Source organism: Thamnophis elegans, chromosome 9 (genome assembly GCF_009769535.1).
Source record: "Thamnophis elegans isolate rThaEle1 chromosome 9, rThaEle1.pri, whole genome shotgun sequence".
Taxonomy (NCBI): domain Eukaryota; kingdom Metazoa; phylum Chordata; class Lepidosauria; order Squamata; family Colubridae; genus Thamnophis; species Thamnophis elegans.
The window spans coordinates 27812286-27837096 of NC_045549.1; the positions used below are offsets into that span (position 1 = coordinate 27812286).

The 24811-nt window shown below is 41.3% G+C and overlaps 1 protein-coding gene across 1 annotated transcript in view; it reads left to right on the forward strand.

Moving 5' to 3' along the window:
- Positions 1-24811, forward strand: part of FBXW7 (F-box and WD repeat domain containing 7) — a 134945-nt gene that overhangs the window by 43666 nt on the left and 66468 nt on the right. Inside the window, 3 exon segments of the mRNA XM_032224220.1 lie at positions 11230-11403; positions 11406-11441; positions 11444-11775. Coding sequence (XP_032080111.1) covers positions 11298-11403; positions 11406-11441; positions 11444-11775 — 474 coding nt within the window. The 5' untranslated portion in view covers positions 11230-11297.

Genomic DNA, 24811 nt, shown 5'->3' on the forward strand with positions numbered 1-24811 from the left:
AAGAATTGCCTTCTGGAATGTCCAGTCAGAGTAGCAGTGTCTTGTTTTGATTCTATTCCATTCACATAATTGTAAATTATACTTCTTAGATATGACAGAACAAATACACACACACACACACACACACACACACACACACACATATACAGAGAGATTAATTTCTGTTATATGTGTTAATATATACAATACATGCTATTATAAAGCATAATATTTTATCATTTCAAATAATACATTAAAAATCACATTTAGATAAGAATTCCAGTGGATTCTAATTATATTGATTGTCTAGTACCCTAGTATTATGATTATTATTATTATTATTATTATTATTATTATTATTATTATTAGTGCTATAATTATGTAATACTGGTAGTGGCTGGATAATGTAGTGGTTAGAGTGCCACATTTGATGCAGAGACTGGGGTGGTGGTAGTCAAAATCACTTCTGGTACCTAACTTACCAATAGGGGGTCCTTGGGCAAAGACTTATGAATTGTACAATGCCTTGTTTGTTGTTAGTTGCGAAGTCATGCCCAACCCATCACGACCCCATGGACAATGTTCCTCTAGGCCTTCCTGTCCTCTACCATCTCCCCGGAGTCCATTTAAGCTCATGCCTACTGCTTCGATTACTCCATCCAGCCACCTCATTCTCCTAGGCGCTGCTTGGAGTGTCCAAGCATGGGTTAACTTCAGCTTGCTGCCCAAGGAACTGAGTTTAATTTTGATTGTAGCTCCGCCTCTTGGTTGCCTCAGAGGCTCAGTTTCAAAAAACTCAGTCGCCCTACAGGACATCTTTTCTGGGGCTCCAGTCCTTGTGCAGCAAGCTGGACCCCAAACTATAGCTTGATTAGTGTATTGTAGCTCCCTTAGTTTAGAACAGTTAGATTAGGTTGCAGATAGTATCTCTTTACAATTGCCTTTCTGTTATCTCCTTCTGCCTCACATCGCACAGACAGGCTCCCTGGAGCGCTGGCAGCCAGGCATCGCCTTGGGCTGCTTTTAACGTCGAATTTCACCAGGAGCAGCGATTTCTGTGAGTACTGGGGAGGCAGCCAGATAGCTAGAGCCCCCCTGAGCACCTAGACAGGAGCGTTAGGCTCCGTTCCAAAGCCCGATGATGCTCCAGGCGCTGCGCGAATGGCTGCCATTTTAAAAAATCATTTTGACGCGCTTTCGTTCCCAGGCTCCAGCCTTTCCCGCGCTGCCTGTCTCACCCAGTGGATTGCTGCGGAGGGGCCGCCTTAAGTCCGGAGCCTCGCGGTTGGGTGGCCAAGCAGGCTCTTGCCCTCCTACTCAAGCCAGCTGCGGGGAACCTGGGCCTAATCAGCCTGCCTACCTGCCATCAGCGTGGATCCGCCGGCGCGAGGCTGCCCGTTTCAGCGAGCTCCAGCCTCCCTCTCCTCTCTTCAAACCGGCTAGGCCTCGGAGTCCCTCGAAGGCCCTACGTGTGGATCAGGTTCTGCCTTACATCCTGGTCTACTGCCACTGCTAGAATGAACAGCAGCTCAGCCCTCGCAACGTAGAAGAGAGGCAAGGGGATAAGACCGGGCCCACTCCCAGTAAACGTAGCAGGCCCAATCCATCGGCCAAGGGAGTTGGGGGGGTGTTTCCCCAAGGGAGAATCAGCCAAAGGCAGGCATGGCCTCCAAGGCTGAAGAAAAGATGGCACTGCGCCGCCAGAAGGCCCTGGAAAAACAGTTCCAGAAGGCCCAGGCCGCACAGCGCAAGAATCCTGTGGAGTCCTCCCCAAGTGAGATAGGGGGTGGGTCTCCCAGAGGTGAATCCCAGCGAGGGGAATCTCCCTTAGGCCAGGCAGTGAGGACTTTGGGTTTTCCCCCAACCCTCATAGGGCATCCTTGGAATCTCCTACCCATTCCATGGCTGTAGATTCCCTGGCAGACTTGGATTCAGGGGCTGAGGAGGAATCCTTAGCTCCCTCAGAATTTGAGCCCCCTCCCTCTCAGGGTCAGGAGTCTATTTTGTCTGGGGCCATGGAGGAGGTTGTGGCTCGTGCCATATCAAAAGGCATTTTCTGATGCATGGTTCAGTTAGCGGCCAAGTTGCCCTCTGTGGCGCCCAAGCCAGCTGCCAGCCAGGCCAAGGGCCCTAAGGCTTCAGAAGCCAGGGCACCATCCCCCACCCCAACGGGGCTTAGTGAGGTGTCAGACCTGGAGGAGGCTGAGATAGAAGTTTCTGGTTCTATCTGACGATGAGAACCCCGCCCCGGAGCAGGCTACCAGCTCAGGGCTGTTTAATCCCTCCATGTTTAGGGCCCTTCTTACTAAGGCCCGGGCAGCGGGGCCCCAAATGGGTCTTCCGGCCCCCGAGACCAAACCTGCATCTGAACCAGGCACGGGCGTAACCATAGACCCCCAGGTTACCGGTGCAGGCCTTTTTAAAGAGGTGCCTCCACCCTTGGACCTTGTTTCAGCCGCTCAATTATTTATAGACATTATCCAAGGGCAATGGGCTCAGCCGGGGACAATGGCCAATCCGAGTGGGACGAACAGAAGGCTGTTCACCCTGGACGCCCCTCTGGAGGAGCTCCTAAAGCTCCTCCAGTGGATGATCCTATTGTGTCCATTACATCCCCCTCTTCCCTTCCAGCGGAATTGCTGGAAGGGCTAAGGGGGAGGACAAGAGGGCGGAATCCGCGGCACTAAGACTCACCAGGCTACTGCCTGGGCCATGCGCGCTTCTGCCAGCTCTCTTATTTTGGCAGGGCAGCCCTCTTCTCGCTTCGCAAGTTGTGGGCCGGGCTCCCGGCAGGGAACTCCAGGACTAGCAGGACATCACTAAAAAATTTTTTTCCTCACAAATTTTTTTTCATTTTCATACACTCACGTGTATACTGTACATAGCCAACACCCTACAGCATTAAACAATAATGGCACCAATCCTCTTGTGAACAAGGCCCCAGAAAATAGAAACCCACTATAACTCTTCCGCTCTCCATACACCTCTTTCTTCCATCACCACCAACTTTTCTATCTTCCCTCCATCATCCCCCTATACGCTACTTCCCACTCCCCTTCTACCACTCCCTCTCTCCACATCCACTCACACTCTCCTTCTCACCTTTCCCTCCCATCCTCTCTCCCACCCTCTGTGCCCATCTTTCTTCTTTCCCACTCCTCCGCTCCTTGGTGTATTTCACTAGTACATGTATTTCACTAGTACATCACTAAAATTATTGCTGCCATGGAGTATTCAGCCGACGCATCCCTTGCAGCCACGAAATTTTCCTCCAGAGCCTTGGCCTCGAATGTCACCTCGAGGCGCCTGCTGTGGCTCTGCCACTGGTAGGCTGACATGAAGGCGAAATGGAAGGTGGCTTCCGCTCCCTTCAAGGGGGGGTAAGCTTTTTGGGGAGGCCTTGGATCCATTCCTAACTGAGACCAAGGACAAGCGCAAGGTGCTCCCACCGGTCACTAAGAAACAGGAGCGGAAGGGCCATCCCTTCCGCAAGAATTCCTTCGGAATAACGAGCCCTCCACTTCCTCAGGCAGTCCCAGTCGCGCCTACAGCGCCCCCCAGGATCGCTCCCCAGGGCAGGTCCTCATTTAGGGACAGAGGGAAGCAGCAGGGTTTCCGTAAGCCCTTCCGAGGGGGCTATTCCAACAAGCCCTTTCGGAGTCCAAGTGACCGTCACAGGGCTCCCCCCATAGGCGGCTGCCTCCAGCTCTATGCCGCCCAGTGGGAGGAAACCACGATGGACAGTTGGGTCAGGAACACGGTCGCCACGGGCTGACCCTGGAGTTCCTGTCCTTTCTCCTGAGAACCTTCCTCCTTTGCCCGTCCCAGGTCCGCTCACAAGCTCCACTGATGAGGGCAAAGATAGACACCTCCTGGAGATAGCGGCCATAGAGGAGGTCCCCAGGGGTCAAGAAGGCAGGGGGTTCTATTCCATTCCTCTTCCTGGTCCCCAAGTCATCGGGGGGTGTGTGAGGGCGATTCTGGACCTCAAGAAGCTGAACAACCATCTGGCGTAAAGCGCTTCAAGATGCAGTCCCTCCAGACCATCCTGGGCTGCGTCAGACCGGGCAATCTGCTGACTTCGATCGACCTGAAAGAGCGTACCTGCATGTTCCGATCCACCCAGCGCATCGCAAGTTCTTGAGGTTCCAGTTAGCCATCGCTATTACCAGTACAAGGCCCCTCCCCTTCGGACTCTTGTCAGCCCCGCGGACTTTCACCAAGCTGCTGGCTGCGGTGGCTGACACGGCTCCGGTCTCTTCCTGTGAGATTGGAATGCTACCTGGATGACATCCTTATCCACTCGTCATCCAGGGGGCAAGCCCACACAGACCTGACCACCACATCAGACCCTGCAGCTTCACGGGTTCACCGTCAATCTGACCAAGAGCCCACCTGAACCCGACCTGCAGGATCCAGCACCTCGGGACGATCATTGACTCCGGAACCTGTCAAGTCTTCATCATCCGGGAAAGAGTCGACAGCACCTGGACCATGGTGAGGACCATCCGCTTGACCGGGTCTGCTTCGGTCCTCTCTCTCTCGCAGCTGATGGGGTAAGCTGGTGTCTTGCATCTTGGTGGTCCCGTGGGCGCGGTTGCACACGCGAGAACTGCAATGGTTCCTGCTTCCTCTCCAGAGAAAGAAGGCTAGCAACTCCAGATGGGTTATACGGGTCCCCCCGAAGGTCCTCCGCTCCCTCCGGTGGTGGCAGTCGGATGCCCTCCTTAAGGGCAGTCACTTCAGGGAGCCGGAGCGACTGATCATCACCACAGACGCCAGCCTCTTCGGCTGGGGCGCTCATCTGGGGACATCGGTGGTCCAGGGTAGGTGGTCGCAGGCGGAGCTCGCCCACAACATCAACTGGCTGGAGCTCCGGGCCGCAAACTCGCCCTGTGCCACTTCCTCGACCAGGTCAGGGGCCGCGATGTACTGATTCTGACGGACAACATTGCCGCCAAGGCCTACATCAACCACCAGGGCGGCACGCGGTCCCTGGCTCTGATGTCGGAAGCGGAGGCTCTGGGTCGCTAGGCAGAGAGACATTGGCATCAATTCGAGCAGACCATATCTCCAGCGTGGACAACGTGACGGTGGACTGGCTCAGCAGAACCACCATCCAGAACTCAGAATGGCGGCTGCACCCGGACTGTTCTAGCTGTCCCAGAGGTTCGGCCACCTGGTGGTCGACCTGTTCGCCTTGCCAGCCAACGCCCACCTTCCCAGGTACTTCACCTGATTCCATTGCCCCGGGGCGGAGGGCACAGACACTTTCAGATCCTGCTGGCCCCCGGGTCGACTGTACGCCTTCCCCCCCTCTTCCTCTGATTCCACATGTCATCCGGAAGATTCTGGAGGAGGGGGCGGAGGTGCTTCTGGTAGCTCCTCACTGGCTGAGGAGGACTTGGTTCGTCGACCTGGTCAGCCTGTCAGTGTCCCGGCCGTGGCGCATACCTCAGGAGCAAATCTCCCTCAGCCAGGGGGTTGTCCAACATCTGGAGCCCCAGTGGCTGCAACTGGCCGTCTGGCACTTGAGGGGGACCTTCCTGAGGCTTCATCGCTTCTCCGACAGAGTCATTCAGACAATTCAAGCCTCTAGATGACCTTCCACCGTCAGAATCTATGAGGCAACCTGGTCGGCCTTCTCCTGTTGGTGCCTCAACCATCACCTTGTGGCATCCTCCGCGACCATTCCGCAAGTCCTTGAATTTCTACAGGACGGTTTGGACAAAGGGCTGGCGCCAAACACTCCGTAGACAGGTGGCTGCCCTGAGCACCATTCTGTCTTCTGACACTCAGCTACCGATTTCCCGGCATCCTCAGGTAAAGTGTTTCCTAAAAGGGGCGTCCGACCTCTGTCTGCCCCCATCCATAGGTACCCTACCTGGGACTTGACTGTCGTTGTGCAGGTGCTTGCCGCGCCACCATTTGAACCATTGCCTGCACCACCTTACACTTAAGACTGCCTTTCTGATCGCCATCACCTCCGCCCACAGGATATCGGAGTTGGCCGCCTTGTCTGTTAGGGGTGACCTCTGCATCTTCCACTCCAATAGGGTCATCTTAAGACTGGATCCTGCCTTCGTCCCGAAGATTAACACCGTCTTCCACAGGGCGCAGGAGATGATACTCCCAGACTTTTGTCCTCGCCCCAGGCACCAGAAGGAAGTAACTTGGCACAAGTTGGACATGCGGCGGGCGGTGCACATCTACATCAAGCGGACCTCTCCTTTCCGTAAGTTGGAAGCCTTATTTGTGTCTTTCCAGCGGCTTCCATGGGGAAGAAAGTCACGCCCTCTACCATCGGATGCTGGCTCAGAGCGAGCATCAAGATGTCTTACGAGACTCAGGCCAGACTGGTTCCTCCGCATATCACAGCACACTCTACAAGGAGCCACAGTGACTTCGGCTGCCTGGGCTACTCAAGCGCCGATTGAAGAAATCTGCCATGCTGCGATGTGGTTTGGTCTGTCTCCATTCATCCGTAATTACAGACTTGACACTTTCGCCTCCGCTGAGGTATCATTTGGGAGGAGAGTTCTACAGAGAGTCGTGGCAAGCACCGCGGCCCCGGACATTTCTTCTTCCCTCCCAACTTCGACATAGCTTTGGCATGTCCCGTGCTTGGACACTCCAAGCAGCGCCTAGGAGAAAGACCATTGGCTTACATGAATGGTCGTTCTCTCGGCGCTGTGGAGTGTCCAAACCCACCCTTAAGGTGGGGCCGCGAGGTGTGTTATTAGCACCTTCATGTCTTGGATTTGGACTTGGACTAGTTCGGTCATGGACTATTGATCTCCTTCATTTTTTGAAACTGAGCTCTGAGGCAACCAAGAGGCGGAGCTACAATCAAAATTAAACTCAGTTCCTTGGGGAGCAAGCTGAAGTTAACCCATGCTTGGACACTCCGCAGTGCCGAGAGAATGACCATTCAGGCAAGCCACTGGTCTTTCTCTGTTGTTCCCTTCTCTTTTGCCCTCAATCATTCCCAGCATTAGGCTCTTCTCGAGTGAGTCCTTCCTTCTCATTAGGTGGCCAAAGTATTTGAGTTTCATCTTCAGGATCTGGCCTTCTAAAAAGCAGTCAGGGTTGATCTCTTCTAGGACTGACGGTTTGATCGCCTTGCAGTCCAAGGGAATATGAGAGTGATGCATGAACTGGGAGAGTCATGAGTGGAGAGGATGTGAAGGCGAAAGTGGTCCCAATGGGGTAGTAGGAACACTCGGGATTGCGACTCCTAAGCTGGGAGAGTGGCTTATCAGAGCTCTCTTCCCTGAAGAGTGCAGTGCTAGGAACAGCTAAGATACCTCATAGAACTCTCAACCGCCCCGGCTTCTGGTAGAACTGAGATTGAGGAAGACACAGCCATTCATAAGGATGGAAAGGACATTTTTTATGTACTATATATAAAATCTATTACTATTAGAAGTGTTCTTCGGGGAGTTATGAATGGGAAAAATGTATTACATTTTTTCTTCTTCTTACAGACATCTAGCTTGCATGAGAAAGGATGTTGAACTAGACCAAGCCTTGCCTCTGATTAAGCATGGGTCACGTTTGTGTTATTATACCCATACAACAAACTCTCCTTTTCCAACCTGCATAGACATTTCCCCGATTTTCTTCAGCTAGCTCTTGTCTATGATGATGGTATGAAAGTGAGGTGAATTACATTAGTCCAGCCTAGTGATGTTATCATGCATAATTGAAATTACATCTATTCCTGTTTAGTTTCAAGTACACATACGTGCCTAAACTAGTAAAAACACTTCTTACTTGAACCTGCCCAGTTAGCAATATATGTTGGTCACTTGAGAGAAATGCAGACCTGACTTTGCAAACTGCTCCCAGAATAGTTCAGTTCAATTTCAATTCAATTTATTATTACAGTCATAGACCAAAGACTAGAACAATAAAAAACCTCAGTAAATACTTAAGTTTCTATACTCATACTTCCACCCTCTTCTCCAAACACAATTTCAACTGGTTCATGTTCATGAGAATGTCTTGAAAAATATGATTCAAGACTTTCAAAATATTGGAAAAATAATAATATAGGTAGTCCTCAACTTACAACCGTAATTGAGTCTGGGAATTATTAGTCCTATAACATCACCAAAAGTTAACTTTTTTTTTGTGTGGCAGTTACTAAGTGAACACAGCAGTTGTTAAGTGACCTCATTATTCTCCTCTGGGGCATTCCCCCCCCCCCCGCCCAAACTGGAAGTAATGCAGGTGTTCAGAAAAAAGTGTAAGAACAGTCATGTATAACGAGGGTGTGCTACAAATGATGCCTAAATGTGGGCCAGTTGCCAAACCACCCAATATGGTGACATGATTGTATAAGTATAATTTTTATTGTCATTGTACTTAAATACAACGGGATTGATTGTGGGGAGGGCTATCATAACTTCAGGACTGGGTTATAAATAGCCTTTTGGGAGGGTTTCATTGTAACTTTGCACAGTCGCTAAGCAACCCAGTCATGATGTCAAGAATTACTTGTAGGTTTTTTTAGTGAAGTAAAAGGGGAGCGCAAGTTGAATCTGGATCTTCTGGTCTCTTAATTGCAAAACTAATTTTTAAGTAGCTCTGATTAGGAAACTGGGAAGAAAGATTTATAGTGTTCCTTAAATTTGAATCCCTTTTTCCTAGAATATAGAAACCAACGACCTTTCCAGATTTAGCCAGGACAGATATATCAAATTAAATAGAAAAAAAAATAGGAATTTGGACTTTTGAATAGTTCTGATTCTGAATAACTCTCTGTTCTAGTAACTATGTATTTGGACTTCTTTTGTATTCTAATTTTAGGTAACAATTAACAAAAATATCTTATCTCCAGCACAACATCCTGCAATTTGAGCTGCTGAAACTTTATTTCATGCATAAATAGATATTAATGTAATTAAGATAATCTTAGAATTAAGCAATCTTAAGACAAAATTTAACATTTATGGAAACAAATGCTATAGAAAGATTCTTTATAGATACTCTGAGATCTCTATACTCATTATTTAATTTCCATAGAATGAAGATGTATTTTAAATAACACATTAACCATCTGGCTGTAGTGGTTTTCTTACTTGATGATCTCAAGTTACATCTTACGCTTATTTAAAATAATTTGTCAGTTACTTCAATAAGCAGAAAGAGCTACCCTCTAGTGGAGTAATGCGAAAATACATCTAAAGTGATATGTTTTTCATTTTTAGTCTAGCTTGAAATCAAATTCCATATCATTGCATACGCAAAAGAATTCAGCGGATAAAAGTGTATTACTTTTGTTTATTACTAGAGAACAAAACTTAGCAATGCAAGAGTGGTAGTATACTATAGCAAGCTAAAACATTTTCATAATATCTCCATAGAATCATACATTAGCTATTTAATGTTATTTTTTGTTCATATATAGCATTATTCTCCTTAGAGTGGATCAATTGGTACATATCTCCTGTTAACAAATTAAATTAATTGGATTTTCAATGTTATATTGTATTATCATTATGTTGTGGGTTTTTTTTTGGGGGGGGGGGCAGAATTTAAAGAACCAAATAGTAGTTTGTGTGATCAAAGATCCGTTGGTTTTGATGTCTTGATTACGACTACATTTCTAAAATGGTTTGGTTTAACTGGAAGAATTGAATCTCAATATTTCTTCCAATCTTGCCATATTTTCATCCAGTTTTATACTAATGTTATATACTAGCCAATTAAAAATGTCAATAGCCAGTGCTTTATTACCTCTTAATGTAAATTAGTATTCCATAATCTGGTTTTTCCTAGGTCCACAAATCTTATTCCTACAGTCAGTAAAGCAATAAGGCATAAAGATTTAAATATAGTCACATGCTTCTGAGACTATTGGAAATTACTCTTTTGAACTGAAGATTTAGTTTATATTTAAAATGAATATTTAAGAAAATATTACAACTTAAATATTTTAATAGCACATATGACTTTTCATTGCTTATATAAATGTACAAAATTTTAAAAGTTCATTGAGAACTTTCAATGTCATTTAAATTTTATATACAGAATAGTGTTTGTTATACAGTATACACTATCAAATTGATGGCAGGTGGTTTAAAACAATTTTAAGGGCACTTTTATTTTCAAGCCATCTCAGTTCTTAAATATTTTTGAAAATTAGGATTGGGGTCAAAAGATTCATTAGGGATTACTAATTGAAATCTTTAAGAATTTACAGAATGATTTTTGAATTGTTAATACTTTTTGTAATCTTTTAGCCAAATGTATACTTTGTAAATCTTTTACAGTTTTTATGTTGTCAGTTACACATATGTATATATTATTTGATGCATTTCGATCCCCCTAAAGCAGTGGATAGTGAACCTTTGTGGCTCGATGTCAAAAGCGGAGGGAACATAAGGGGGGTCATGTGTGGGCGTGCCACACCCATAATGCTATGCACATGACCCCAGCGCGCATGCACACATGACCAGCCCTCTCCCCTCATTTTTGTTGTGCTTTTTTCTCCCTCCCCAGGCTCCAGAGAGGCTTTATAGGAGCCTGGGAGGCCCTCCGGAGGCTTTCAGGAGCTCCCTGAAGCCTCCGGAGCGTGACAAACCAGCCCTATGGGCAAACCAGAAGTTCGGGAACAAACCTTCCAGTTTGCTCATAGGGGCGTTCTTTTTGCCACTTCGGAGGCTTCAGGGAAACTCCTGAAGCCTCCGGAGGGCAAAAAAATGGCCTCAAAAGAAGGCCGAAGACAACTGGCCAGTGCGTGCGTGTGTGTTGGCTAGCTGACAGGGCAACACCTTGTGTGCCCAGACAAATGGCTCTGTGTGCCACCTGTGGCACCTGTGCCATAGGTTCTCCATCATGGCCCTAAAGTATTTCCATAATTAGAGAAAATACATCCATAATCAGTTGTGAAATAGATTTTCCAAAACAATGGATGCCTTTATTAAATATTTTCATATACTTGACATCAATGTCAAATTCAAATGCAATAGTCTATAAGATTCTTACCGTGTTATTGTGGGCATATAGTGTTTTGTTCTTAATATTTCCTCCTTGAATTTAATTTAATATGTAAAACAGAATATTTATTAAAATGCATAGGAACAGATTTGTTTGCAATAAGTGCACTGCAATATAAAGTTAAGTTGACATGCTCCATTATAAATATTCTGTGCTAAGAGATATCCTTAATATCTAGATCTATATAATTAAGAGTATAATAACATTATAATTGTGACAATTCTCTTCTTTTTCTCTTCTCAGAATGTAAAAACATTGCATCTTCAGATAGTTTAGGGAAGGTCCAAGAAGTAGCAAACTGGCTTTTGGAAATGAATCAGGAACTGATATCTGTTGGCAGCAAGAGACGACGAACTGGTGGGTCTATTCGAGGTAATACTTCATCAAGCCAAGTGGATGAAGAGCAGATGAATCGCGTGTGGAGGAGGAACAACAGTTACGACAACAAGATGAAGTTGTGCAAGAAATGGGGAAATTGGTGGAGGCCAACCTGGACTGTGTCATAGAAATGAATCTCAATTGGAAGAAAACAACAACAGATTTATTGAAGTAGATGAAGATTATTCTGGCAACCAAGAAGAGGAGGAAGAAGATGAACATACTGGCATACCAGAGGAAGAGGAGGACATGGAGGAAGAAGAAGAAATGGACCAAGACAGTGATGATTTTGATCAATCTGATGAAAGCAGCAGAGATGAGCAAACTCATTGTAACAGTATCACAAATTCAAACGGTAACCTGGACTTAGCAATACATCAGCAGTCATCACCATTCTATATTAAATCTAAGGTGAGTAACTTTAAATACTTCTAAGTACAGTTTTAGAATGTAGAGAGTACAGTTCCCAAGATAAATATATTCAATTTACTAGTAACTATTTGTAGCCTGTTCAAACATTTTTCTTTGAAAGCATGTATAACTAAAGAAAATAGCATTACTATTTCTGTTCTTGCTTCTTAAAAATCTGTGCTATGATTTACGTCAAGCATTTTTTCTTTTTCTAATTTCTGAACTAAATGTTCATATTTCTAAATAGGCTTATTCCCATAATTTCTGACACATCAGATTTTGCAGGAAAATATTTTAACTTCTTATTTTTGTTTATAAATCTGTATTTGCAAAGTACTGGTGCAATAGGCTGTGAATAACAAATTGTTTTTTCTGATAGTCTGATGTTTTGCTAAGAAATGCTTCCATTTTAGTATTCTGGGTTTTATATATTAGAAATTATGAATTTAATTTGTCTGTGATTTTGCTTGCGAGACTTGCTAAGCCATGATGCGGTTAAATCTAGCATGACATCTGAATGTGAACTTTGGTTTAAACTGTTTAAGAAGAAATTGTAATTTGAACATTACTGTCATGGGTGAATTCACTTAAAACACAGTGCAAACTCATATATATATACATATATTGGACATGGTTTTCTAGATCAGCCTTTTACCAGCGTTGTTAAAACTGGATCATAGCTCCCTGCCTTTCTGAAATGAAAAGTACCCAAACACTTTAATATAATTAGTTCCAAAAACAGGCTTAACATAGCTTTAACAAGCAAGAAAAAAGAATCATCCCTAAGAAAGATGGCCTTTCAAAAACAATTTCTATTTAAAAAAAATCTCTTCTATTCATTTTGCATTATCACAATTCACCCCAAAAATATAAAATGTGATTCCTGTGCTGATTCCTGATATAGTATACAGCTGTGATTACCTTTCCTTCTACTCTTGCCATGAAAAAGAGGAAATTCAAAGAGGAATTGTTCCAGTTCTAGTCTGCTATTCTCAGGTCTGCCAATGTCAGTGAAATTTTTCATTTGAAGTATTTACAAGTTAAAAGAATCAAGTAAAAAACCGGATATGTTAGGTAGCCATCAGAAATGTTGCTGTGGTTTGTTTTATACATGCCATGGTTGGATAGGTAGGTAGCTTTTAGTAGTACTGCCAGATGTAGTTTAACGTATCTGTGAAGATGTTCTCTTTGTGGATTAATTGTTCCACGACAGTTCCATTCCAAGTTCAAACAGGTAAGATGTCAGGGAGGTAGCCTGTGAGTTACTGATATTAATTTGAAACCTGCTATTGGAACAAAAATACTATTTCGAGTGCTGTGAAGGTGAGACAGGGCGCCACAGTGTAAGTAACAACAGAATTTGTTGTTAAGTAAGATATGAAATGGAAAAAAAATCTGTATAGGTAGTCCCTTAATTTATGATCATTTGTTTAATGACTGAAGTTATGATGACATTGAATTATGAGGCTTACATTGGGCCCAAAGTTTATGGCTATTGCAGCACCCCCACATTCACACCTCATGTGATCAAAATCCGGGTGATTGGCAGCCCTCCTGCTTTTAGACCACAAGGTGGCTGCAACTTGCCCTGCCTATTTTTCCATCTGTGCCCTTTTGGCCCGCTGCCATCCTGCCTTTCTACTGCCCTTGCTGACATTCACCAAGGTCTTCACCAACTCATGATGAGGCGTGCCTGTCCTGCCTGCTGGGGTTGACTTGATATGGCATAAAGAAAAGAAAACCCTGCACAAAGCAGCTGAAAGGCATCACAGTGCATGGAACTTCCTTTTGTGCCAGGCTCCTGCCAAATACTGAAATTTGCTGGCAAGTTAATGAATGCTACCATTGCTGGGGCAGGATGGCGAGAGAAATAATGACTTGCTGGGGAGTGAGGGCTTCCCAGGATGTGACAGGCAGCCCAGAGCTTGCCTGATTCTGGGGCTGTTTGCAAGGCTGGGTGGCCAGAATGGCATAGCAGGGACAAGTTAGGTGGGTGGGAGGAGTTGGAGGCTGCCCCTTATCTCAGCTCATGGCTGGGAAGGATTGGGGTGGATATTTGCTTAAAAGACCCGTGATTCCCAGTTAACTGCAACAGGAAGAACTGGGGTTGCCATAGTAAGTCAGTGCAGCCATGTGACATTTCACTTTACGGCTATATGACTTACGACAGCAGTTCTGATCCCAATTGTGATTGTACCATAGGTAGAGGACTATCAACTTTTTTAGTTAATCAAGAAAAAATGTGGAAAAGTCTTACCTTTTCTACATATAATTACAAACCTAATTTGATCTTGCAGCTGGCTTGGGTTCTTGAACCAAAAATGGTTTCCTATCATTTGACTATAGTACAATAGCCCTTTACGATAGCCTTACAATATAGTACTATAGCCTTTGTGTACAAGTCATTTTTAGCATCATGCAGTTTAGTTTAACAACTTAGCCAATGTTTTCCTTCTGTTGGAAAGGAAAATGATGCACAGAGCATTTCATTTATTTGTCTGATTTTCAGGGCCACTCAATTGACTAACAACTCAAGGCAGTTTTCAAGAAAGAGGGTTAAAATATGAATTGAGAAGCAATAAAACATTACTAAATAACTCCATAATAGGTTGCTGTATATTTCCTAAACTTATTAAAATGCTATTTTCAACTATGAACACTAGAGGGTGCAGTTAGATGCCTTCATATATAACATTCAGCGATGCTCCAGAATAAATAATAGTTGTACTGTTTTCATATTTTTGATATTTTTCAAAGGGTACAGGTAGTCCTTAACTTACAACCATTTGTTTAGTGACTTTCAAAGTTACAATAGCACTGAAAAAAGTGACAAACTACTATTCCTCACACTTAATGACTGTTGCAATATCCCCACGGGCATGAGATCAAATTCAGTGCTTGGCAACCGGCATTTTATGACAGTTGCAGTGTCCCAGGATTATGTAATTGCCATTTGTGATCCCCTGTCTGGCTTCTGACAAGCAAAGTCAATCAGGGAAGCCAGATTCACAACTGCATGGTTTACTTAACAACAGCTGTGATTCACTTTAAAACTATGGCCAAAAAGGATAACTATGGGCATGACTCACTTAATAACTGCCTTGCTTAGCATCTGAAATTCTGGTCTCATTGTGCCATACTTTTTAAACTATGGAGTACAGATAGTCTTCACTTTGCAACCTTAATTGGAACTGGCAAATCCCAATCCCTATCAGTAAATGAAGTGGTGTGACCGCCTGCTTCACAATGGCAGTACCGGAAGTCTTGCTGTGAAACAAGTCCTGCAGACTGTTAGGTGGAGGACCGACTGGATCCAACTTGGTCCTTCCAGCCTCAAGCCTACATTCTTCCAAGGCAACGGACTAGCTCCCCTGCATCTCCCCTGTTAGTCTGTCTCTCCTCCATCCCTGCCCTTTTGGCCACCCAAACATCATAGAAAAGCTGCTTTATTCTCCCACCACCATTGCATGTGGACCTTCCTCCTCAGCTTCATCGTTGTGTGTCCTTTCTCCCTTCCCCTGGATTTGTCACTGTCATTGATGTGTGCAATCTCAAATCCTATAGTGCAGCATATCAAAAAGTCTCTGAACAGTGTTGTACAAACAGAACTGCAATGCAGCGAGAAGCACTGGGACATTTTTGCCACATCATGGCTTGAGAGCATCTTGTCCCAAATGATCTCTGAGCTGCAGCATGACTGGCAACCCCTGAGCACTTGGTTAGGAGCCCATTTCTTCTTGTGTCTCATCAGCTGGTTCTCTTGCAAGGAACTGGTTGCAAGTTCCATTTTTTCCCAATATTGTCATAACACTAAACTATGAGAACTACCTGTAATTGTGTATTATATGTATGTAAATTATTATTTACATACTACATACAAACTATGGATAATTTGTCTCTTAGATTTTGACTATAACAATTTAATAATGGAATGGAATGACATTTTAAAGGAATATTTGTCCTGATTTTTGAAGATATCATCCAAACAAATTGATAAGAATCATTTAAATTCTCTCCAATAAAAAGAATTTGGACTCACTAGCTACATAGTAAATTTACATTACTCAATAAGACTGAGACTGTTTGCTTATGCAAATTGTCAGCAATTTAAGGCAACTGCTTCCTGTAATGATTAATTTGTATTTGTGTGTATGTGTCAGATAATATTAAAATCAGTTATAGAAAAGTCAAGGCACTTGAGTGTAAAGAATAAAACATTGGATTTGGAATATAATGAATATTTTTATAATGGTGTATTTTCAATATCCTTATAAATTTTACAACTTACAAACTAATAGGTTATTTAATGCGAAATGTGTTCTTTCTATATTCTTGTCTTGTGTTATCTGGCTATTTAGAGTTTGATAGATTTATTCCACTTTTTTCCTGGATATGAAGATGGTGTACAAAACCTTCCCTTCAACTTTCTTAACCAAGAATTTCATGTAATATACAGAGAGAGAGTGAGTGAGTTCCAAGTCACTTCGTCAGCTTCAGTGTTGGGTTGCAGGTGGTACGCCGCAGTACGGGCATACCGGAGCTAGCCCAGAGCACCGGATACCATTCCGGTACGGTGCTCTGGAGAGCTGGCCCACCCGAGCTCCTTACCAGTGTTTAAAGGCTTCTGCGATTCCGTGCAGGTGCATGACACATACAGTGTCTGTGCGACACTCTGTGAAGCAGCTGGAGCGTTGCAGAGGCACTAAGATACACGTTCGTGCATGCGTGTCCATGAGGACGCCGCCAGCCCCGTTCCACACGTACTAGTTGGAACGGATTTGCAACCCCACCACTGGTCAGCTTCATATGAAACAGTAAATTTGAATCTTAGTATTCTCAGCACAGTCTTCTTAACCACAATACTGTAGTACTCTGGTACGTGTTTTAACATTTGAAACCTAAACAGGCACTGGATACTGTAAAATAAAGCTTGTTTTTTTTGTATGAAAATGCTTGCTTTAATGAAGCTTATATATCTGAAATTATACCTAAAATGTAAAAAAATGTGAGGGAAAACTGAGTATTGATATAGGTTCCTTACAACTCTCTTATACTTAAAGTGAATAGAGGTTACTAGAAAGAATTAATGAGGATTTATAGGGAAAGAGGAAGACAGTACTCTTTTCAAGTTGTGTGAATGGTCCTTTTTCCTTAAAAGCTATTTCGAAAATTTTGATGCTGATACAAATCTTAAAGATATTTATTAAGTGCTTATGTAGGTGTTGTACAAATTGTTCATTTCTACTTAATATATCTATCTTTATTGAAGAGAGATGAATATATTTATTTAATTGGATCTGTGATGGCACAGTGGTTAGAATGCAGTACTGCAGGCTAATTCAGCTCACTGCCAGGAGTTCAATCCTCACCAGTTCAAGGTTGATTCAGCCTTCCATCCTTCCCAGGTTGGTAAAATGAGAACCCAGATTGGTTGAGGACAATATGCTGACTCTGCAAACTGCTTAGATAGTGCTATAAAGCACAAGGGAGCTGTATATAAGTGCTATCACTATTGCTATTAAGTTGGGAGTCATTAAGTGTAGTTCGTTCTGTTGTTGGATATTTAAGCTTTTCCTGTTTAGTTTAAATGTATTCTTGCTAGTATTGTCACTATCTTACAGTAGTCTATTTGAAACTGCTTAAAACATTTTATTTTTTTAATTAATGATTTTAATTTACCTTTATTCAGACACTTCATTATAATATTTGAAAGACTAAAGCAGTATGTATTTGAGAAGTAAAGGACTATTCCTATTGACTAGAGAGATTCATCATTTTCAGCTGCCTGGAAAGAGACAATCCAGAAGCTTCCAATAGTCCAAACTGTAGCAGTGGGAACAGTGGTGAACATGCTTGATATGCCCATATAACAATCTGCTTTGCAAGCTGCACTGGTTGCCAGTTTTCTTCTGGGTGTGGCAGCTGTTATCTATAAAGCTCTACATGATATAGGGCCTGATTACTTGAGAGATCACTTTTCTTTTATAGTATCTGCCCAACCACTTTGATTTTGTAGAATTGGTATCCTCTGGGTTTCATTAATTAAACAATGTCATCTATCAGGACCCAGGAAATGTGCCTTCTGTAGCAGTGTCTGCCCTCTGGAATTTCTCTTAAGATCCAGATGGGCCCCACTCTGCTGTTGTTTAGAAAGAGTCATGAAGACCTGGTTATTCACCCAGGCCTTTGGTAAAGGAGAGTGAGATCTTTCACTTCATACCATCATTCTGTTGTTGTTGTCTTGTTTTATATTTTTTAAAAAATCAATTATATTGTAATTTATTGTGAATCACTCAGAAACATTGGCAGGTATATCAGTATTGTTATTATTAAGTGAACAACAGCCTTATTCCCTCTATCACTTTCTCTGCTGTCAGTGGAATTATTTGATATACATTTGAAGGTTTCCAGATGTTCCTGAATCCTAATAGTGTAGGCTTTAGGTCTGTATGGCAGCTAGTATAAAACAAAGTTGACAAGGTATGAAGTACTTATGGGAATCACTCTCACTTAAATTTATTTGTGAAAGGCATCCTTTTGATTTCTTGACGCTTAGAGGATGAATCACAAATATTATAAAGCAAACTATGATAATAAGAAAAAAGGTGTTAGTGGAATGCTCTCCAGCACTTACTGGACTATCAACTCATTTTTTTATTATGGCCATAAGGCCAACAGATGGAAAGAAATAAAATAGTTAAAAATGAAAATAGATAACATTTAAAATGAATATACGTTTTCCAGACCCAGGGAGAAATGAATAGTAGATGCAATGCAGAATTGGGCAGCACAAAGTATATTTATAAAATGTGGCGAGGCAGGAGAAAGGACAAACAGAATGTATGATCCCTCTCAGAAATGTCTTAAAGGAAGGATAAATGAAAGATATACAGGCGTGATGGTGAACCTATGGCACGCGTGCCACAGGTGGCACACAGAACCCTCTCTATGGGCACCGAGCCATCACCCTGGTCAGCTCCACCACACATGCATGTACTCCTCCCACTGGCCAGCTGATTTTCGTGTCTACTGTGCATGCAGGAGATGTGTGCACATGTGTGGGAGGGTGAGGGGAGCACAGGGGGTGCAGCGCCCCCCCATACCTAATTTTTGGTCCCAGGAGGCTTCAGGGAGGCTTGCTAGGCACAAAGCAGAGTGCAGGGGGGGGGGTTGCATGCATGCATGGAGAGAGCGCAGGGTTGCACGGATGCATGGGGTTGGAGGGAGTGTGGGGATCATGCATGTGCGTGCAGGGGAGCATATTGCATTATAGGTGTGGGCACACATGCGCCTGCTGTCCACACATGCACATGTGATTTCAGCAGTGAGGAGAAAAAGGTTAGCCATCACTGATATACAGGATTTTCTGTACAGATAGAACTGAAAAAAGCTTTGCAGTCCATACAATTAAATATACATTGAAGAAGGAATATTTTTGTGACATTGAACCAAGATGGTATAGGACACTGGCACTGAACTAAAAAAATGCCTCATCAGTTGAAAAAAGATGTTGATGCTGACTTTGAATAGGTGCAGATTTGAAACTAGACAGGATTTGATTGATTAGTATTTGGATCAGAGACCGTAAATAAATGCCTATACATTAAATTAAGAATCCAGAAAGCCTCTTTGATCAGGGGTGTCAAACTCACCACATCACATTGATGTCACGTGACATAATGTGACGGTTTTTGCTTTCATGGAGCTGGGGTGGACATGAACATCATGGCCTGCGGGCTGCCAGTTTGACACCCTTGCCTTTGAAGAAAAAAGTGGCCTATTGCTTTCATAACACACTCATGTTTATCTAGCCACAAAATGTTGACACCTGAGGACATTGTTATCTTTCTATCTTGTTGAAAGTTTTGTTTGCAGGACTGAATTATCCAGACAAACCATAATATTGGACTTAACTTTACAATCTCAATTTTCTTCCTCAGAACTTTTGCCTTTATTCTTTGAAGTACCCTAAATAAGATTCCTCTTGATTTGTCAGACACGGTGAGTGAATCCACTAATTTGTGTGAATTATTTCTCACAGTGATAAAAAAAAACCTGACAGACATCAAAGTAAATTTATTTTGTAAATTTATATAGCTGGTCATCTCATAAATATGGAGGAGCAATGTACAAAATTAAAACAATACAAAAACATATTTAAAAATCTTTTAAAAGATAAAAAGTAATTTAAAAATAATAAATACTCACAAACTGCCCTTCCTTCTGAAAAGAAGCAAGAAAGAATGGGAACAAACAAACATAAACAAGCCAGTTTAAAGTTGTCTTTATGTAGATTTTCATTTGAACAAAGAGCACTCAGTGGAATCTTTCCTCTAATAGATTCTGTTAATTAGACCTCTAGGAAACCAGAAAAGTCCTAAAAAGTTTAAACTGAATAAAGAGATCTTAATTTCCAGATCTAGACAACTGTCAGATATAACAGCTAGAGGCTGCCAACATGTAGTGATCTCTTCCAATTGTACATTATGGCACCTTTATCTGACCATATTTCTATTACAAGTATTACAATACACTAATTGTAATTGGGATTGAGAATTATCACTGAGCAACACTGGCATAAAGCATGATCTCATGAGCGCACTGACCTATGATGGCAGTTCCATCAGTCCCAATTGCCATGTTAGGTGAATCTCGTGGTCACTTTGAGCTGGTTTCTTTGTTTGTTGGAATCCAGCAGTGAGTTTTGCAAATGTTGGTCATGTGATTATGGGATGTTGTAATAGCAAGCTGGTTGCTAAACTCCAGAATCATGATAACATGTCCATTTGGGGTAGCTGCAATATGAACACTAGTTGTAAATCCCCTTTGCTCAGCACCATTGTAACTTCAAATAGTCACTGAATGATTGATCGTTAAAGGGGATTACCTATACTTCAATTTTTATTCTCTTTTCTATTCAGAAGCACATAAGACAGTTTAAATGCTAATGTGAGGGAACTTATTTACAGAGGATGTTAAAGAACTCTTCAAGAAATTACATCAATACATAAAGACTTACTTAAAACAGGTAGCAGTTTGCATCAGAGAAGTAAAAAAGATATCCTTAGTTTCCTGCAGTTAAACTCACAAGAAGATCACACAGAAACCCTGTAATAGTACCTTAGTTTGCAAATGGAACAATTCTGTAATTCATGTAATTCCAGGAATTTAAATAGGGTACTTTCTGGCAGGCTTTCAAGATCTGATATTGTACCTAGCAATAATTGACTTCAAATAGTTTTTGCAGTGTCTGTTTTCTGGTCTGGCCTATCTTGAAGAGCTGACACTAGTGAATCATAAAGAGTTTGTGTCTTAATTGCATTCTCTTCTGTTCAATTGATGGAACACTGACAGCCTTTCATCTGAGGTACTATCAAATAAAGCTACAGATAGCTTCCCTGTTTATTCCAGAAGCCGTAACAGGGATTTCTTACCTTCTTACACTTAAGTCTATGAAAAAAACAGGAAAAAGAAGTGCCATGTTGACACTGCATGTTTAATCTGTTTCACTTGTGGCCTATCAGGATGGATCAAAGAAAAAGACCATCTCAGCCATTTTTAAGCAATTGAGAGATCATGAGGCCGTGTACAATAAACTATCCAAGCACAGCACAAATCATTCAGTGAAGGGATTTCAGCAGATTTCAAGAACTTTCCTTACTATAAAAAAAGGATAAGGTAACAGTCTGGTTTATCACTTTCTTCAGCTACTACACAATGCATGACATTTTTTTTTCCCATATTAAAGGACTACTGTTTATCTAAGTGCCTTATCATGCAGCTGCCATTGCTTGTTAAAATGGCTTCTGGTCTAATTTTCTCTTTCTGTTCATGTTCAAATAGCTTTTAGGCACATACGACTGTAAATTATAGTATTTGGTTTATGGAACTCATTGAGAAAAACAATAGTTGTTTTTTTTAAAGTAGTATTGTTATCATTTTTACCCTGCTCTGTTCCTTAACAAAAACCCCAAAGGTGATTTACAAAGTTAGTGATATGATTTAAGTCTTATAATCTTCTAAACTGTATAAATTGGGATGGAAATAATTTCTGATAGCTGGCTCTCTAGATGAATTTGAGCACATCTAGCAAAAGAGAGCCTACCAGTTTCATAATTATTGGTTTATTAAACCAGTCTTACTGTTTTCTAACATTCAGTTGAAACTATAATCCATTAGTTTATGTTCTGCACTCTGGAACAATGGAAAACAAGTTTTTATCTTGTGTCACATTCTTTCAGATCCTTGAAAAATGTTCTCATATACCATCTCAGTCTTTGCTTAAGAAGGTTAAATGCCCACGGTTCTCATATTTTTTTTTATCTAGTAACTTGATCATTCTCTTTGTTCTTTTAATGATCATATCAGGTATATAACCACCTTTAACTTCATTATGTACACAACAGTCAATATATCTACTGAACAACACAGAGTAAATTACTTCCATTATTTAGAAATGATACTTCTGTTGATATACCCTAATACTGTATTTTTCTTTTATGCATTATCGCTCTCTGAGTCTTTAACCTGTTAAAATTAGGGTCAAATGCATATAAAAGAAAGATTTCCTGTATTATTGCATATATTTTAAAGGTGTACCAATACACAACAAAACAATCACCAAGCACATTCTTCAAGAGCAACTGTAGTAGTTATTCTAACAGCTGGTACTATCCTAAGACAACCAAAGACTTTAACTTAATCACATAAATCATGTTATATCCAATAAGGATTGGAGTGACATTTCTAGAATATTTGAAGAACACAAGATGATGCAGCTGGGTTTGTGTTACATATTTGAAATAGTTTGTGGAATATTTTAATGTAGGAATGAAGACAAATGTTCTTGAAACACTAATTTAAAGCAGGTAGGGGAAGTGGACTAGAAGTTGGGGTTCTCTTTGAAGAAACGCTGAAGTTCTGTGCACAAAAATAAACCTCCCATGTTTAACTTATTTACTTAATGAACAACGTTTTTCATTATTTCATGTAGAACTGTCAGATCATTTCACAGACACACACACACACCATAGGACATATGATGTAACAAAAAGAGGGTAATCTACTAGATAATTTATTTAGTTTGGGACTAGCATGTGGTTAACTGAAACTTATTTTGCAAACTGTTGCTACTGTGTTGCTGAATCAATCAAAGAATGGATGAAACCAACTTTTCCCTTCCCTTCCTCGTCTAATTTGGAATCCCCTTCCAGATAAATTATAACACCAATACACTTACCTGAGATTATAATAAAAGGGACTATCGAGAGTAGAAAATCAGAATTCAGGCAGTTCAATGAATGTAGTTACCAAAATCTAAACTACTAATGGTCAAAGCAAATTGGCAGTAGATAAGAGTCAATGGAATTCAAGGTGAGCTGGACTTAGATCTCTTTGGACATGAAAGGACCTTACCTCAAACTTACCTTGGGTTCAACCTGGTCATCCTATAGGTACAGGGTTAATTCTAGTAATATATGTCGTAATAGTCTCTTAGCATCTTACTATCTACGTACAAATGAGATTAACTTGTATTTAGATATTTCACAAAATGATGCTGATGGTACAGCATACAGATATTAGATATATTGAGATTTTATGTGCCATGCTGATCAGCTTAGAGCAATGTAATAGTAATTAAATAGCAAGCAATATTTTCAATAAAATGTAAAATCAAGGTATTTAAAAAAATAAAATATCTGCATGAGGGAATGAAAATATGTTCAAAACAGAAATATTCATGAATAATGTAAGGTTTTCTGAATAAAAAGTTTCACACATTTTCACATGGCAACAGAAATAATATTATCCTTTATAATACTATACTGTATTAAAAAGTTTACAAAAAAACTGCTTCCTATGTTTTGTTTGAGATTAGCTCTCAGTAACTCAGGATTTGAGATTTTGTACAAGTACATACAGTATACCTTTTATAGTATAATAGGAAGTTTACTACGAGTAATCTATTTGAATGGAAATCCTACTGTTGAAAAGCTCTTGCATGTTGCTACATGAACATGTAAAGTACTTAAAATAAAATATGATCTCACTTTAATGATTATTTTTGCACTATAGACTTTCTGACATAAAACTTACAAAACAAAGCATGTTTACCTATAGCATGGCCTTTAAAATAAGCTTTTAAATAGAGGCAGAAGTTTCAAATCTCTCTATGTGAGAAATCTGTTATTGAAAATACATTTCTATGTTTCTATGTTATATGAAAATATATTTTTAAGTTCCAGATATTATTGTATTAAAGATCTCTCTCTCTCTCTCTCATAGTATTTACTTATAGTACAGAGTAGTACCGTGAAAATAAAATATGCACAGAAAAATGAAAAATAAGTAATTCTTAACCTGGATCAAACCTTTTCCCAGATCCTTACTTTCAGAAAAATGTGCACCTACATAGGGAGGCAGAAGACTAATCTGCGCCAGGCATAAATATCGGAGTTATGGTAGGGAGAAGAACAATGGTATTGAAAATTAGGAATCATAACAAAATAACTTCAAGATGAATGCGTCTTCAAAATTACTGGTTTCTAGCAGAGGCATTGTGGTTTGACAATGTATAAAATCATATTTTTCCATTAAACCTTGTAATATCTTTCCTTAAACAAAAGAAAACTGAATAACTTCATGGTTATGAATACAAAACAATATTTGAAGAAATATGTGAGTGTCTCATGCCCCAATTTTTCTGTTTTTTTCAGTTACCTCTTCAAAAGAAAGCCAAATTGTAACAAATAATCAGTACAAAGCAAGTTGAAAAACAAAACGAAACGTAAATGATCATAGGAATGCCCTTAAAGATTTATTCTTTCAAGAATGTTCAGAGTTACCTTGAACCACAAGATGGGCAGCAAATAAAATTTAAAAATAAATAAAATACCCATTTGCTCTTTCACAGACATAGAAAACTCAGGAAGCAATGTATCTGGTACCTTATACTGTTCTTTAAATTGAAGATCTACCACATAAGTTAGGAAAAAAAATCTAAAACAAACACACATAAGAGATTTACATTTTAAGC